This window comes from Bombus affinis, chromosome 1 (assembly GCF_024516045.1).
Source record: "Bombus affinis isolate iyBomAffi1 chromosome 1, iyBomAffi1.2, whole genome shotgun sequence".
In the NCBI taxonomy this organism is placed as follows: Eukaryota; Metazoa; Arthropoda; class Insecta; order Hymenoptera; family Apidae; genus Bombus; species Bombus affinis.
In genome coordinates, this window is record NC_066344.1 from 16,516,431 (window position 1) to 16,532,877 (window position 16,447).

The following is a 16,447-nucleotide window of genomic DNA, read 5'->3' on the forward strand; positions in this document are numbered from 1 at the left end:
CTGTGGATATTTGTTTTTAGTGTTCGATATACGTATTTGAGCTCAATATTCGATTAATGTTTTAAATCTTGGGAGGAGTAGAAACGTAAAGAATAAGAAGGAAAGGAAACTCGGAAGGAGTAGATTGTAATCGATTAGAAAAAACAGAAAGAAAGTGAATTAGGTTAGGTTTGCATTAGGAATATGTGGGAATTGGAATGAGAATTATATTTCGATGGATATCCTGTTTTTAAATATAATAAAGCATCCGAATCAGTTGAGACTGAGGTAGTTTGGAAAATCGAATTACCCAGCTGATAGTTGTAGAAATTAATCCTAAAATTACTTATTGAATACAGAAGTATTACTGCTGCAGTTTAAAATTTATTGTGTACCACGCAAAATATTAATTCATTTTTGAATAAATGCTTTGAAATAACGATATACGTACATCTATTACATACTTATCTAGATATAGCTTTTCACACGAATAAGAAGAACAAATATATACAATACATAATAATTATATACATTAATATCAAGAAAGTCTATTTTTTAAAGCAATCTGTCCGGTTACAAGAACTTATGGCGATATCGACGATGAAACATGAATTGATTTCACGATCAAATACCGATTCGCATAATTGATAACTCGGATAATCGAGGTTCCGATAATATAATTGACGCTATACCGTATTTAATTTTAGTCTCCGACGTATGTATCTTGATTCAGTATACGTTCGGTGTTCCAAATTTTGGTAAACGAATCTTCGCAGGAATACAAACGCGAAGCATAAGAAGAACAGAAGAATTGGGCAAAGTAGATCGTAAATGATTAGAAAAAATAGGGCGGGAGGTAAATTAAATTACGTATAAAAATAAACTTTCACATTAAACTGTATTTCAACAGGCATTCTATTTCAGATATTTGCCTTTAGCGTTCCCGTTGTTGGTTGAGAAATTTCGTTCGGTGTCTCCAAATTGTCCGAATGATTTCCAACCAAGACCATAGTGTCTTTCTATCAGCAAATTCGACTACCTTAAATTCAAAGAAACTACAACACAAAGGAATCGTTAATACGCGATTCTCTTTTCGATTTTATGATTCTTGAAACCTTGAAAGCCATTTTGTTTGCCGAGACGAGAGCAAGGATTAAACTTCTTATCTTCTTGAAGTTGGTTCAAAACTTGAATCTTCGAATCTGCCATATTATCTCGCGGTGTAACTCGCTGAAAGAGAACACAGAGAAAGGACAAAGCTCGCTGGTCCCCGAAGTCGCGAACAGCCGGTTACTTTACGATCTTCCGAACAATAGGAAATGATAATTCATAGTGGATGCTTCCTACGACCCTCGAATTACCCGGGGGTGTTCACAGGGGCCAAAGGCTGCGAAGTCCGCGGCACTACCGTGCAGTTATATAGCATCGACCAACACTGCTCGTGATAACTGTAACGCCTCGAAGGGTTATTTATTGCGTCGATTCGAACGTGCAACCCCTTTTTCCACACTCGCTGGGAATAGACAATAACGATGTGTCATCGTTTTTCCTCTCTTTTTCGTTCGTTTCCCTTTACCCTTTCTTCGTGCTGCATCGTGAATTTTTCAGGAAAAATGGCTATTTCCAGGTGCAAACGGCATCGAAATATCGTAGTAAGGATTGAATAGACATACTAAGTTCGTTTCTGTTGGATAAATGCATTAAATACTCGCCGAAATATCGCGATATCTTTTGTTTCTCGGAATCGCTTTTGTTGAAAATCGATATCCCTACTTTGTAAGTGGATACTGTAACGTTTACAATTTTGAACGATCGTGAGAAACCACTCGTTAGAGGTAATATTATACTTAGACTACGCAGATTCGTATTCTTACGAATGTAACTAAAAAACAAAAAAAAAGAAGAAAGAAACAGAACTCTAAATATTACAACGAGAGTATCTTATCTTTGTTTATTATTCGTAATTCGTAATCCTCTTGCCTTGCAGCTTAAGGATGACTTTCAGTTACATCGCACATCAGTAGTATAACAAGAGTGTATTCTAGGTACATGTATATTTTTACATATTCTACACATAGCATGTATTTTTGCATTTCTTAATTTCTCATAAATATATACACACCGATAATTATATAATTTAATTATAATAAGCTATCGGTCCGGTTTTGGCCTTTACTTATTGGTCCGGCACTTCATACGTGTAATCTCTTTCAACAATATTTAAACACTATTTTCTGAATTTTCATCGACTCGGTAAACGCTCCGTGGTTCATGAAACAACACCGATCGTCGCACAGCAAAGTCGCGATGATTCTGACACGTCGCAAAACGAAAAGAGAAGACATCACTCGTAGCAGAGATCGTATTGCTTTGTTATGTATACCGTGGCAGCGATCATAAACGAAACATGATCGTAGCGAAGAAGGTCACTCGTGCGAATATCCCTAAATTTTCTCTTGTTTATATTTTTGGCCCCATATCGTAGCGATACACACTCTAAATTCTTCCCAAAGTCACATACCTAGACCGTACTCGAGAAATGCTCTTCGCAATGTTGAGAATTCGCAAAAATTCGTTCAATGGTTCTTAAGACTAGCCCGAGCGTACGAACACTCAGAGCACCATCAGCAATCGATAATATCGTCAATATTTCAAGATTCTCAATGAAAATGCAGTTGCTCGATAAATATTGACGATATCGTATTGACGATATATATTGATCCTTTTAGTTGGAAGCTTGAGATATTAACAATAAATATGGATAGTCTGAGGGCACCGTTACTGGCAATTTTATTTTCTACTACGCACAGGAGATGATTATTTAATATACAGGGTGGTTGGTAACTGGTGGTACAAGTGGAAAGGGGGTGAAAAAAGGAGTCGAAAATATAGAATACACATTTTTCGTTTGAGGCTTTGTTTTCGAGAAAATCGACTTTGAATTTGCGCTCGGTACGCGTGCACTTGAAAGAAAAGATTATTGTAGCCTTTCATACTTTAAAACAATCGAATACGTTAGAAAGTGTTCATAGAAATTTAATTGGAAGAGCAGAAGTATGTGTTGGGCAGAATGGGCAACATTTTCAGCAATTTTTGTAATAATAAACTTTGTGATTACTTCATATTATTTCATTATGTATCCCTAATTTTCCGTTACGGCAAAAACAAACTTAAACTGCGATAATATCCATCGAGACAACGATCCACAGTGAGATCCGTTATAACGAGACGCGATAAAGTGCACGCGTACCGAGCCAAAATTCAAAGTCGATTTTCTCGAAAACAAAGCCTCAAACGAAAAATTTTTATTCTATATTTTCGACTTCTTTTTTCGCGTAGAATCACTCCCTTTCCGCTTGTACCTCCAGTTACCAATCACCCCGTATAAGCTTCGTTATTCCATTACCACTATCGATCTAATATTTTAACTTTTATGGTACGTGACAACAACTTTTCCCAAAATTCCTTCCGTTTACATTTTCTTTCGCAACAGTTGTCCTTTTTCTTTTCCAAATTTCACAGTTGGGGAATTTAGAAGTATCGCAAATAATTACGAGAAATGTTGTACACGACTATAGACGATGCGTTGTATAGAGAGACACATGTGCACGTAGGTACATTCTTAGATAGCAGTACGTCCGCGATTAATTAGACATCCCTATAGCGTACAAGTCCGTAGACACTCTTGACCGATGACAAGACGCGCTCTCGAAGCAGATACACACAGCGGGCTGGATCGTGTGAGCACACGATTCGCGTTGTTGTAGGTCTACGCCCTAAACCCGGGACCGCGGCGTATCACCGTACGGTGGAGACAGACGCGGACAATGGAATCATGCGAGGACAATGCCGAATAATTTAGAATGGCATATAGATATCGGGAGCTTCCGGCCTACGGCGCCGCTGCATAATAGAGAATAGGAGTAATAGGACACAGGCTGCAGGGCAACTGTGGAGGACACGAAACATCCCTATAAATTTCGCTTAGGCCGGGTCGACAAAGACGACAAAGACGATACCAGCCAATCTTTTTCGATACAATCGTTTCTTGTCGACCACATTGCGTAGAAACATAACTTTATACCTTTGGCGTGATATTTTCATCATATGCCACTTGGATAAGTTTAAATATAATTTATGACGCGTACACTTATTGGCTAGTTCGTTAAAATCCTCGTGCATATCTTGTGCATCGGAGTAATTTAACTTAATTTAAGTTGATACAAAAGTTAAGATCATTCGCATTTACATAGAAGTAGCATAGCCTCGTTGAGCGTGTCAAACAGATCTTTCATGAATATAACGAAGAATAACGGACCAAGCTGGGAATATTCGAAATGCACCAGATGCGATTAAGAGTTAAATTAGACCTGCAACGACACACGAAGCTTTCTACATCTCCATTAATAAAACATAGCTACGTATCTGACTTAATAAAAGCTCAATTTGTTAAACGGAATCCACCATGAAACAAGATACATGTTCGCCATTTTCTACTCTCATGAACCTCATCCTCCTTACATATTCGCAATCTCCAACATGGTAGATATATTCCATTCATGCACGAATTCGTAATAAATCTTTTGGAGGGGTCGTGCCGTGAGTTTGTCGACGTCGAAACGAGTTTTATTAACTTCCTCGGTCCTCGTCCCACAAAGCACACCGGTGATACGTTACACCTTGGCGATGGCGATACAACGAAGAAGTTAGGCATTTCTCGCTCGTGTGCGTTCGACAACAGAAGAGATTACAATAAATTGCATTCACCCTTCTCGAAATACAAGACGACCATTGATACGGGGATGTCGAATGAAATTTGAAGAGATTTCGGCTCACGATACTGTTCCCTTTTCTTCTTTCTCTTATTTCATTTTTTCTTTTTTATCCTTCTTCCCTTCTTTCCTATTTGGATTAGCGTCGTCGTCGTGTTTCTGGGCGTCACCTATCGCGATATTGTCTCCGTTTTCGCACCTTCCCCTATGCTTGGAGATCAAAATCGCTAGTAAGGTTCTAGTGGACACAGTGGATACCTGAGTGATCCTTTCATCATTCATCTCGTTGGTGGCGAATCGTTGGAATGTAGAGGAAGCAACTTCGAAATTTGTAATCCGATTCTACGACAGATATTATCGCTATCCTTCGTTCGTTCCTTAAACGTTACAGAAATTGGATGGTTAAATAAAATATGATTTACGTTGTCTTTGTATTCAATTTCTCCATATAATTAATATACAGTAGCCACAAAGTGTATTTGCACATACCTTTATTTTCCAATGAAACATTGAACCTAATTAATGGAAGCTAATTAATTACCAGACTGCGGATCTTTATGCGCATATGAAAAATTTATAAATTCACCTAATGAATATGAATATAAAAGATATCTGCTGTACAGTAGTCATTATAAAATTTACGCATCTCGTAATAAATCTCTATGTAGGTTTTATATCTCTAATTATCTGCATAAAAATACACGTTTGCGTAAAAATCCGAGGCCTAGTAATTACAACGTATAAATGCTATAATAGATACAATGCTGTGCGAATAGGTACTTTCTGTAGTTACAATAAAGTTGCTATTGGAATAAGGATGGTCTAACTTTCAATTACTCGCATTATAAACGTTCCTTTCCTTTTACTCCTTGTGAAACGTGACTTGCGAATACACCCACGCCATCATCGGAGACCTCCCTTGGTTTCAAGGACACGCGAAACACGCACATTGTTACGCCAGCTACGTTGAAAAGGAGGCAGGAAGACAGCCAACGTGAAGTCGCCCCCATGACGTCTAGCGCGCGAGGGTGGATCTCGCTGTTGGAGGCTGTGGGGTCACCGTGGAAGAATGATATTTTAATAACTGTCTGGTAATCCTTCCGACGACAATGCCGTGTTCATGATACCACGCGGGTAAAAGCTTCTTCAGCGTGGAATTTTCTATTGGTCGCAGCCAGCGGCTACATTAACACCAGCGGCGGCGATATTGCATTCCTTTCCCCTGACGACGTCGATCGTCATTAATATCATTTTCAACAACGTTGGAATTCGTGCCGGAGAGTCACGTGCTCGATCGATACCACCCCGTGAATTATTGGTCGGTTCTTCCGCTTTTCATTTGTTCAGAAGCGCGACTTATTTGTCATTGTATTATTAGACTGCCACCAAATGGTACTTTCCATTAGAATGCTGAACTGAAAAATAACAATTAATCGTGAATTTTTATTCTACTAAAAAAATACTATACTATACTATATAAATACTATTCTATAAATACTATAATACTATATAAAATACTATAAATACTATATAATACTATACTATATAATATAATTCTAATGACATAATAGATATAAAGGATGAAAGTACCAGATGCTTGGTGAGTTATTTGTATAATAGGAAGTATAGAAATATATATTTGTATAATACTACACTATACTATATAAATACTATACTATAAATACTATATAATACTATACTATATAATATAATTCTAATGACATAATAGATATAAAGGATGAAAGTATCAGATGCTTGGTGAGTTATTTGTATAATAGGAAGTATAGAAATATATATTTGTATAATACTACACTATACTATATAAATACTATACTATAAATACTATATAATACTATACTATATAATATAATTCTAATGACATAATAGATATAAAGAATGAAAGTACCAGATGTTTGGTGAGTTATTTGTATAATAGGAAGAATTAGAAATACCTATAAGGAACGATTATATATTAAGGAATTTTGTTTTAGTAATACAATACTTTGGAAATCATTAACTGATCAAACTCCTCTTTTCTTACTTTTTGATATAAAAATCCCATCGTGTAACGATTAATTATTCGACCGAAGAGCCGAACCATCTAAAGGAAACTTTATCTGTCTATTTGCAATTATTTATAAAATAAATAAAAATTGTTCGATACGTAATCTCTGATATATCCTGCCAAATATAATAAAGTAGCAATAATTTTATAATTCGTAAATCGATCATATTTATTATTAAACGTATGTAAAAGTTTTAGTCCCCTTTTCAATTTTCTTTTATTTATACGTAAATTCATTCATCGTTACCAATCCATCGTGAAGCTGGTGTTTCAGATAGATTGATATCAAGAAAACAATTGCACAGAAAGGCGGTAAATTATATCCATTAAAAGTATGTAATTGCACGTGAATGCTTGAAGAAAAGACTAAAACTTTTGCATACTATAATATAATATACTATATGTAAAATTTGCCAATATAATAAAATAGCAATACCAAATCAATAGCAAATTCAGATACTCTTATGTTCGTTTCAAATATATAACATAACAGACCCGTTATTTCAAACTTATTGGAGCAAATTATCGTCGAACGTTCTACCGTACTTCAATTTGCTTGTACACGTGTACAGTACAGTGTACAGACGTCTAGTTGAAGAGGATTGGAGAGACTCGCGGTGACTTCAACGCGGTCAATCTTGGCTCTTTAAAAATTTCTTCGATCCGTCGTTACCGAACCGCTCGAAACTTGTATTTCTGCAGGAGTGATTGAGTTTAAGCGAAACGGAAAACTATAATCCGACTCGTTTATTTCTCGCACGACGGTCGTTACGGGTCTCGTTACCGCAGAATACTGGCCAAGTATTGGAAACTATTATCGACGACCTTCGACGGACTTTCCCAACATTCTCCTCCCTTTCTCTTTGACTTCCTTTTTATACCTTGAAAAAATAAATAAGGAAGTTTGTAGGCATTTCGAGAACTTCTAACAAATTTGAGATGCTTTGGCATAATCAATTTCTGATTTTTATAATGAAATGGAAATACGTAAACCTGGAAAAATATAAAGTATGCAGAAGTATGATGGTACAAAATGTAACGTATCTAGTATAAGAGAACAATGTGAGATCATCAAGATACTTAGCATTATGTGCTTTCTTAGGAGTGAAATTATTATTATTATTAATAATTTAATAATTTAACGATGACATTGTATGGAAAATTTAACCTAGGAAGGAGGGAAAATCACGTATTAATCAATTAGTTGATGGTATCTATAATTTAATTTTAAACTTACGTATAGTTTCTGTAATATTGAAAAAATATCTATCAATATTACAGAAATATTGAACAAGTTCTTCTTTAATATTTTGTTAAACGTTCCTTTGATATTCTTTTTGATATCAGTATTATGTCCATTTTGAATAAGTATCATCTCAAATATCCGAATGAAAGGCAGCTACCTTGAAAAAAGCATGCAGTTACCCTCAGACAAATTTCTCACAAGTGTACCTTTACCGGGGAACATCGTACCGCGATCAGGAACCTTCAAAACCATCGTCACAGACAACTATACCGCGTGAATAGCGAAAAAGCAGCGATTCTTTCCATTCACGAACGCTCGACGAACCCATCTGTTCCCCCCATTGCGTTGGCCAGCTTCTTTCTTTTAATCCCTGTTTCATTAATAGTTCCCTAGTAATTCGAGCCCACTTCAGTTTCGTTCACCTCGAATTACCACCGACGGATTCCACAGTAACTTCCGTCGAGAGTGATTCCCGGAATAGACGCCCTGTGATCTCACTTTTTCTCCTTTTTCTCCATTGGAGGAGATTGCAATTGCCAAACTGTTACTTAATTCTCTTACATAACCTAAAAAAGCACAGTTTGAATTTTTATAACTGACAGGATCAAACATTGATGGCGCAATATGATTTTATTTTTATGATTGATTTATATGATTTTGATCTTATAGGGTGATTGATTTTGATTTATGTGATTGGTTTAGTATATTTTCTTAGAGGATACGTGATGTGCCAGAATAATCTGTCGCTATAAAGTGACAGACACCTTGACGCTGAACTTATCTTAACTTTACTCATTAGTACCTGCTACAATGAGAAAGGGTTACCCTGGTTATATGTTTGGGTAAAATTTAGAATTTGGAATTTGAAAACGCACATAGAAGTACATTCCATTTACTACAAATATGCATATCTGAACAGTTTTGTGCATACAATTATCCTCATACCGAATCTTGTCCAAATCTAACCACAATCTATTCCAAACCTAACCACAATCTATTCCGAATCTACTATAGAAGCAAGAAATGTGTCATAAAAATCCGTTTTAGATACCAAAAGGGAATCTCGTACAATTCAAATCAGAATCTCTAACATGATCCAATCACAGTCTCTAGGCATTCAAAGGCACTGAAAAATACACGCAATCAAATTCCACTTTGCACATTAACTAACTAAGCGACGAATCTGCTCTCTGTATGAAAAGAGAGCAATCGCGAAGTAGCAGCTAGCGGCAATTAAGTTAAACAGCGGAACACTCGATATAGTTGCTCGGGGCAGGCAAACCCCAGAGCAAGCTCGGGAGTGCCACTTGAAACAACCTTGTTATCGAAAGCGTGCGCGTCAAGAATTAACCCGTGGAACAGCAACGAGGGAAGTAGAAGAGAAAAAGGGAGAGATCGTAAGAACGAAACGTTAGGCTGGAAGCTACATTTCCTCGCCCTATATATGTATTACTCCTCTTCCCCCCCACCCTAGTTCCAGCACTCGTCCCCTCTCTGTCTCGCTAATAAGTGGCCGGTTAAACTTTTTAACGAGCGGTCAGCCGCAGTAGACTTTCTTCGACGGGCAACGCACCCCTGCTGGATTCTTTCAGGCACTGACGGCGACTTAATAGCCGTGCACGTGCATACATCTCCGCACGTTATAACGACACTCTTCAGATCGTATTATGTACGTAGTTTAGGAGACTGTAGAGCGTGGTATAGTGGTGTACGTTATCGTAATTGAGCAGTTTACATGGCATTTTTGGTAATTTACATTAATTTTTCACACATTTGCAGTATATTTATAAAACGTAATAATACGCTCATAATGCATTTATAATACGTTTATAATACGTTTTATGATACATGCAATATACAATACTTTTATAATATATTTTCTTTGTATTATGCTATTTGTTATTTTTACATTGGAACTGAGATATGTTTAGAATGGGTTTTGGTTAGGTCCGGATTACTTTTGAACAAGATTTAGTTTGACAACAGCTACATATATACATATTTACAATAAATATTACGTTCTAATATGATTCCAAAATGTTCTATATAAGAGACATAATATATCGATAAAAAATTTGTATAGAAAATATTCAAATATTTTCATCTTTCTACATACGTACATGTATATCGATATAACGATAAATCGTTACACGCTGTCCGTTACGTGATTGGACGAAACGGTTCGACGCGAATACCAGCGGGTGGTAAATACGCGCGGGGCTCACAATAAAAGATGCACAACGTTTTTTCAAGGGTGTCAAGGATCTGTAAGAGTCAATTCGGCGTGCGTCGTAGAACAATGTAAAGTGTTTGCTCGCTGGAGAATTTCATAGGTATTGTGCGTATTAATGCGCGGTTTTTCTTTTCTTTTCTTTTCTTTCTTTCTTTTTTTTTTTTATTATTATTTCGCAAACGAACGATACGCCCTGTTTTGTTCCAGGCACAAAGAGGTCGAGAATCTCTGAGAGCACTACGGGAACAATGCTCTCCACGAGCGACACCGGTAACGAAGACGACCGTGACTCCGACTCCGGTGGAGAACTTCTTGCTGACCGTTCATTGGGTAAGGCTCCCTGAAATCTCGAATTTCCATCGATTCGTAACTAACGATTGAGGTTAGAATTGTAAATTTGAGTTATTACATGAAATAAATTGGAATAAAAATTGTAGATTAGTATTGTTAATTGTAATTGAATTTGCAAGAGAGCGTCTAGTGGAATCCTTCGTCCTTAGTTAAGTGATCTAGGTATCTATACATATAATAGGTCACTATAACACGTTTTTCAAATTTCCCGCGAAGACTTCATCATTAACACGTTTATTTTCGGCACCATATACAGAATAGAGAATTAATTAGAGTTGATTGTAAGCTACAAAATACGTAAATGAATGTACAAATATATAGGTATTCATCTAATTTTCGTGTTTAGCTAAAACCATAAATAAACCTAACCTAAATAGAAATTGCTATATCTTATTGCTATATCTTTATAAATATTCACGTGTTTATGAACATAGGTAAACCTAACCGGAAAATAATTTTTCTGTAATTGCAGTTCCGACGTCGGTTGGAATGACGGAGAACGATACAACGCGAAAACGGTCAAATAGCTTGAATGACTCCGAAGATGGAAGCCCGGAACCAGGTTCTCAGAGTCCGACGCATACACCTCCACTGACGCCAGCACTAACGCCGCAAAGGGAGGATACGCCGGCGCCAGAGAATCTCAGCCTCCGCAAAAGCGGAAGCCCTCAGCAGACGCAACAGACCCTTCAGCCAGTGGACCTGGTACAGCCTAGACCTAGTCCACCGTTACCCTCGTTGGCGGTAAGCTTTTTAGCTTAATCCTTTTACGATTACGAGTCCATACAGGGGATTTCAAACGAAACGATTTCGATGTAGAAGATATAGAGGAACCAATTTATAAGCTGTTTAGTAGTCGAATCGATCAACTTCATTTTTTGTAATTTTTCAATATATATCTGCGGAAAATTTCACTGAAATCGATTAACTTTACCTTTAGCAATCTTTTTTCTGTGCGAGCTCGTTTTCAATATTTTTATGTATATATACCTAAATCAAAAGTTTGACAAATTCGTGTAAACGAAGTGATTTTATTAATGATATAAGTGATAATAAATATATTACAAATGTGTGTGCTTATGAAAATTCATGCTTTTTGTGGACATAGAAGAGCCTAGCCTAAACAGAGCTCTGTTTTAACTTCTAAACTCGTAAATTCAATTATATAATTGTATTATGATAAGTTCTATTACTATTTTTTTCTTTTTCCATAATATTTAAAGATATATTCCATTAATTTATTTGTAACGAATGTATACATTGTTGCAAAAAAGCGACGTAGTTTATTTTGAACATAATCCTACGAAGGAGGAGAGCAAAGTTAGAATTATATTAGGCGTGCTAAATGCTACTCCATAACCATTTCCACATTATTTCTTACACCATAAACAATGCTTACAATCTCTTTTCCAGGCTGCAGCGACGGCAGTACACTTTCCACCTTACGCTCCCCTCTATGGTCCAGCAGCGAGTTCTCTCTACTGTTCACCAGCTTTGTACCAGCATCAGCACCACCATCACATCCCAGAACCACGCGAGATCCAAATGCAAATGCAGATGCAAAATATTCAACAAACCTGCGGCCTTCAGTTACAACAGCAACAACAGCAGCAACAACAACAACAGCAACAGCAACAACGATCGCCCGTCGACGTACTGTTGCGAGTGTTTCCCGGAAGACGTCGCGCGGACGTCGAGGCTCTGTTGCACCGGTGCAAAGGTAGGCACTGCAATCCGATATCCGCGGCCATTATTCGTGGACAGAACACGATCCTCGGCTGGTCCTCTGTACTGAGAGATCGTCAGACGGACACGTGGCTGAGAAACAATTCGAGAAGATTCGTCCATAGTGTTCTCGAGTTTCCATTGCAACCCACGACCGAGTTTCAACCCTTTTGGTCGCGAGATTCGTGGTACAGTCTGGGAATGGGTTTTGGGAGGGATTCTTGGAATTTTCAAAGAGGTTAGGAATATTTTTATTGAAATTTATTGAAGGGAATTTTGAGAAGAATGATATATAGATATTGGATTTGATGAAGGGGATTTTTAATGGATTAAGTATAGAACTGGGTTTCAGGGTTAGGTTCAGAATTTAGGTTTAGGTTTAAAATTAGGGTTCCAAACGTGGATTTTGGAATATTTTGAGGGAATTTTAGAAATATCTAAATAGAAAAATTAAATGCAATTTTAGAATATTCTGAGACAAGTTTAAAAATAGGTGATATGTGCTAAAGTCGCGTTAAAGAATTGTAATAAATAGTATCTGCTATTGAAAATTTTGTCGATTACAAATGCAATTTTGGAATATTCTAAAACGATGATAATAGAAGAGAATAGATATTAGATCGAATTTTCTAATATTGCAAGGAATTCTTATATAAAAGCAAGTAACTGTAGATGCTAAAGATAGATACTAAATAATAGATGCTAATGTGGTTTCGCAATTTTTGAAACACTTTCTACCGAAGGGGTTGAATTCTCGGTTTCAAACCTCTCAAGAAACGAACAAATAGTATTTCTCAATCCAGTATTCTTAATCCAATAATTTAAAGTATCCAACATAAAATAATCTACATAAATTAAGCATGCTATATAATATATCCCTTGCAACCTTCTACTATTTCCATTCCTAATCGAATGTACATCAAAGATTTTTCCAATCTAATCTAAAGAAACAAATCAAAACGATAAAATAGCCACCAAAAAGTCAAGAAAGTATGTTAAAAAGAAAAAGAAAAAAATAGGAAATAGAAACTGGCAGAGGTGTCTGTGTCGCAGGCGACGTGGTGTCGGCGATGGAGGTATTGGTCTGCGAGGACAGTCTCCAGCCGAAGTCTGCGTTCTCGCCGCTAGCAGGCGCGTTAGCGTCGGCTGCGGCCGCATCTGCCTCGGTCTCAGCCGCGTATGCGAGCCGGGCCGCTTACTGCACCACTCCCATACCGTCGACCAGGCACAGGTTCCTGGCCGCGCCGTACGCGGGTACCGGCTACCTGCCCACGGTGATCAAGCCGCCCAATCAGAGCCTACACGCAAATGGAACAGGCGACGCCTATCGGGAGACCAGTCCCGATGATGCGAGTGACAAGACGAGCTACTCCGAGTGACCGGACGATGCGCAGGCCGCCACCTGGTCTTACCTGCAATAGCTTAGGGGTAACGGTGGGGAGGGATTTCGACCGTGGAAATGGCGGCGCATCCGCTGTCGTTTCTTCAAGAGGATGAGAAGTCATATCGGGGAGCGAGAGGGTTTCCAGAAGGTTTCCGAGTGGATTCTCTGTGGGATACGAAGAGGATATTTCGAGATCATTGTGACAAGAAATATTTGGTAATTTTCTATTGTTGTTATGATGACGGAAAGGAGGTTTGGAGGTGAATGGTTCTGAAAGGAAATTTCAAGCAGATGGCAAGATTGGCGAGGACTTGGGATTGAAGAGGATCCGATGTCAACTTACGAGTTAAGTCAAGTTATCATTAGAGGTTATGATGACATAATGAAAGGTTGACAGCGAATGGTTCTGAATGGATATTTGAAGCAGAAGCTAGAGATTGATAAAGACTTGGAAATATGTGATTTCTTAAAAAAGATACGATGTCATCTTACGAATGAAATGAGTTGTCGTAAGGATTTGGAGGTTATGACGACGCAGTTTGGAAAACACAGATGGAAGTTTGGAGGCGAATAGCTTTGATGATGGAGATTTGCAACAGATGATAAGAATGAGACAGTGTCTTGAAAATAATTGGAAACAGAAAACGGATCATGGAACCTAAGTAAGGAAGATAAGGAAGAATTGGTAAAATTTACAATTCTACTTACATACTTATCAATGTAACCTAATCCGAAAGGTCCAAAGAAGAAACTTCCAAAACATGTCTTTCCGAGGGAACCTTGCATATTTCCTCAAAAACATAGTAGTCGCGTTACATACAAGGTATGTCACTTAAGAAGATATCAAAGTTCTTCGAAGGAAATCAAATATGGCGGAAGAAGACGTTCCGCAATTTTATAGCGTGTGAACCACAATGAAGAATTCCCGTAGACCCTCTCCACCGCGTGCTGCGGATACCGTTAGAAAATTTTCAATCCTGAAAAGTTGAAGATTTTTTGTCGAACGTCTCTAAAGAATATATGAAACAGTGTGGCCAGTAATCCACCGAATAATACAACTCGTGTCGATCAGTTTCGTATAGTGTTTCGTTCCGTGAACGTACTAAGAGAAACAGATCACGATAAAGAGAATGAAAAACGAGCCGTTTGTGCGATGAACGGCTGTCTCATTGTAACAATATATCTTTATACATGTGTAGATAAAGCGACTTAACGAAGTGTGTATGTGTGTGTGTGTGTATGTGTGTAGGTTATGTTCGAGAGAGAGAGAGAATGAAAGAAGAAAATTGTATTGTCACGATAAAAATTAACCAGTAAAAAGAAAACAGGAAAAAGGAGGATACGACATGAGAAAGGAATTGTAAATACGCGTGAATTGCTTTAGCCTGATCATCCATTGCAGTTAACCGGAAATACTGTCACGGAGTATGTTTAGCGAAGTTACACCCGTAATAAATAACGAAAAGAGCAAAAACAAAAATAAGAAAATTCAAAAAAAATGATGTTGAGGAAAAAAAGAACATAAAACGGAAAATAAATTACGTGTTTCTGGATACAGGAACATGTACGTATAACACGACCGATTATGCATAAGTGTTTGCCTGTAAGTATCACGGCTCTAAGATGTTTAGATTCGCCGGCGACCAGAAGCGTCGTTCTTTGTAGTTACCATATGTTATCCGAGAAAATGTATAGACGGTTTATGAGAATAATAAATAAGATATTGATACTCCATACATAGTATTGGATAATGAATCTTACCCTTTGTTCACAATTTAATTTTTCTTCTCTTTCTTTCCTTTTTAAAAGCTTTGAGCTTGAAAAGAATTTTTGTTTAAAATATAGTATACCCATAAAAGGTAAATATTATACTTTAATCTCTATGCTTTTATAAATATCTTTATTAATTATAATCTAATATTCTTTACTTACCACTATACTATGAACAACCAAATTTGTATATACATACATATATTTATTGATAGAAATTTAATAACTTCTATAAATATTGGTTTCTGTGTTCCAAACAATAGCGAATGATGAATCTTACCCTTTGTTCACAATTCAATTTTTCTTCTCTTTCTTTCCTTTTTAAAAGATTTGAGCTTGAAAAGAATTTTTGTTTAAAATATAATATACCCATAAAAGGTAAATATTATACTTTAATCTCTATGCTTTTATAAATATCTTTATTAATTATAATCTAATATTCTTTACTTACCACTATACTATGAACAACCAAATTTGTATATACATACATATATTTATTGATAGAAATTTAATAACTTCTATAAATATTAGTTTCTGTGTTTCAAACAATAGCGTAGAATTATTACTAATTATTTGTTATTTCTCCCATAAACAAAGTAAATTCTTGCTAAAAATATAAAATAATAAGGTTTGTAGTTTCATGGCGGACTGGTTTCCAACGTTGTTTTCGCGGAATTCGAAAAAGAAGCCAGTGAATAACGAACGATTACCACGGATCGGTGGTACGAAGCGAAAAAACATAAAGAAAGCATCGAGGAACGCGAGGAATTCACTTTCCCCTGGGCCCGATATTTCCAGTGATTTTTCGTTTTTCTAATTTCTCTCTTCATACGGAACTTCATCGTTCGATGCACTATATACATATAGGTATACACTATGCTTCAAAACACGCATGAATCTATCCCCACCATAGCTATGATTC

At 36.9% G+C, this 16,447-nt stretch overlaps 1 protein-coding gene and 1 long non-coding RNA gene across 7 annotated transcripts in view; one reads left to right on the forward strand and one right to left on the reverse strand.

The window, feature by feature from the left end:
* LOC126920992 (doublesex- and mab-3-related transcription factor A2) overlaps positions 1 to 15,491 on the forward strand; it is a 34,730-nt gene extending 19,239 nt beyond the window's left edge. The window contains exons 3-7 of one of the 2 annotated variants that reach the window (XR_007712164.1): positions 10,503 to 10,625; positions 11,119 to 11,390; positions 12,060 to 12,366; positions 13,425 to 13,971; positions 14,047 to 15,491. Coding sequence is in view for 1 of the 2 variants with exons in the window: in XM_050732075.1 (XP_050588032.1) it covers positions 10,503 to 10,625; positions 11,119 to 11,390; positions 12,060 to 12,366; positions 13,425 to 13,750 (1,028 nt within the window). In the remaining variant the exon portion in view is untranslated. Of the gene's footprint in view, positions 1 to 10,502; positions 10,626 to 11,118; positions 11,391 to 12,059; positions 12,367 to 13,424 lie in introns of both variants that reach the window. The other variant, XM_050732075.1, reaches the window with a different exon arrangement.
* LOC126920997 (uncharacterized) lies at positions 1,905 to 9,469 on the reverse strand. 5 transcript variants are annotated; one of them, XR_007712167.1, is made up of 5 exons: positions 9,114 to 9,468; positions 8,290 to 8,628; positions 8,054 to 8,215; positions 7,363 to 7,697; positions 1,905 to 6,166 (listed from the first exon to the last, which is right to left on the reverse strand). It is a non-coding gene; the product is annotated as an uncharacterized LOC126920997 (long non-coding RNA). The 5 variants fall into 5 exon arrangements; XR_007712166.1 differs by having other exon boundaries at positions 7,312 to 7,697; XR_007712165.1 differs by lacking the exon at positions 1,905 to 6,166 and having other exon boundaries at positions 6,605 to 7,697; positions 8,054 to 8,219; positions 9,114 to 9,469.
* Positions 15,492 to 16,447: the final 956 nt, after the last annotated feature.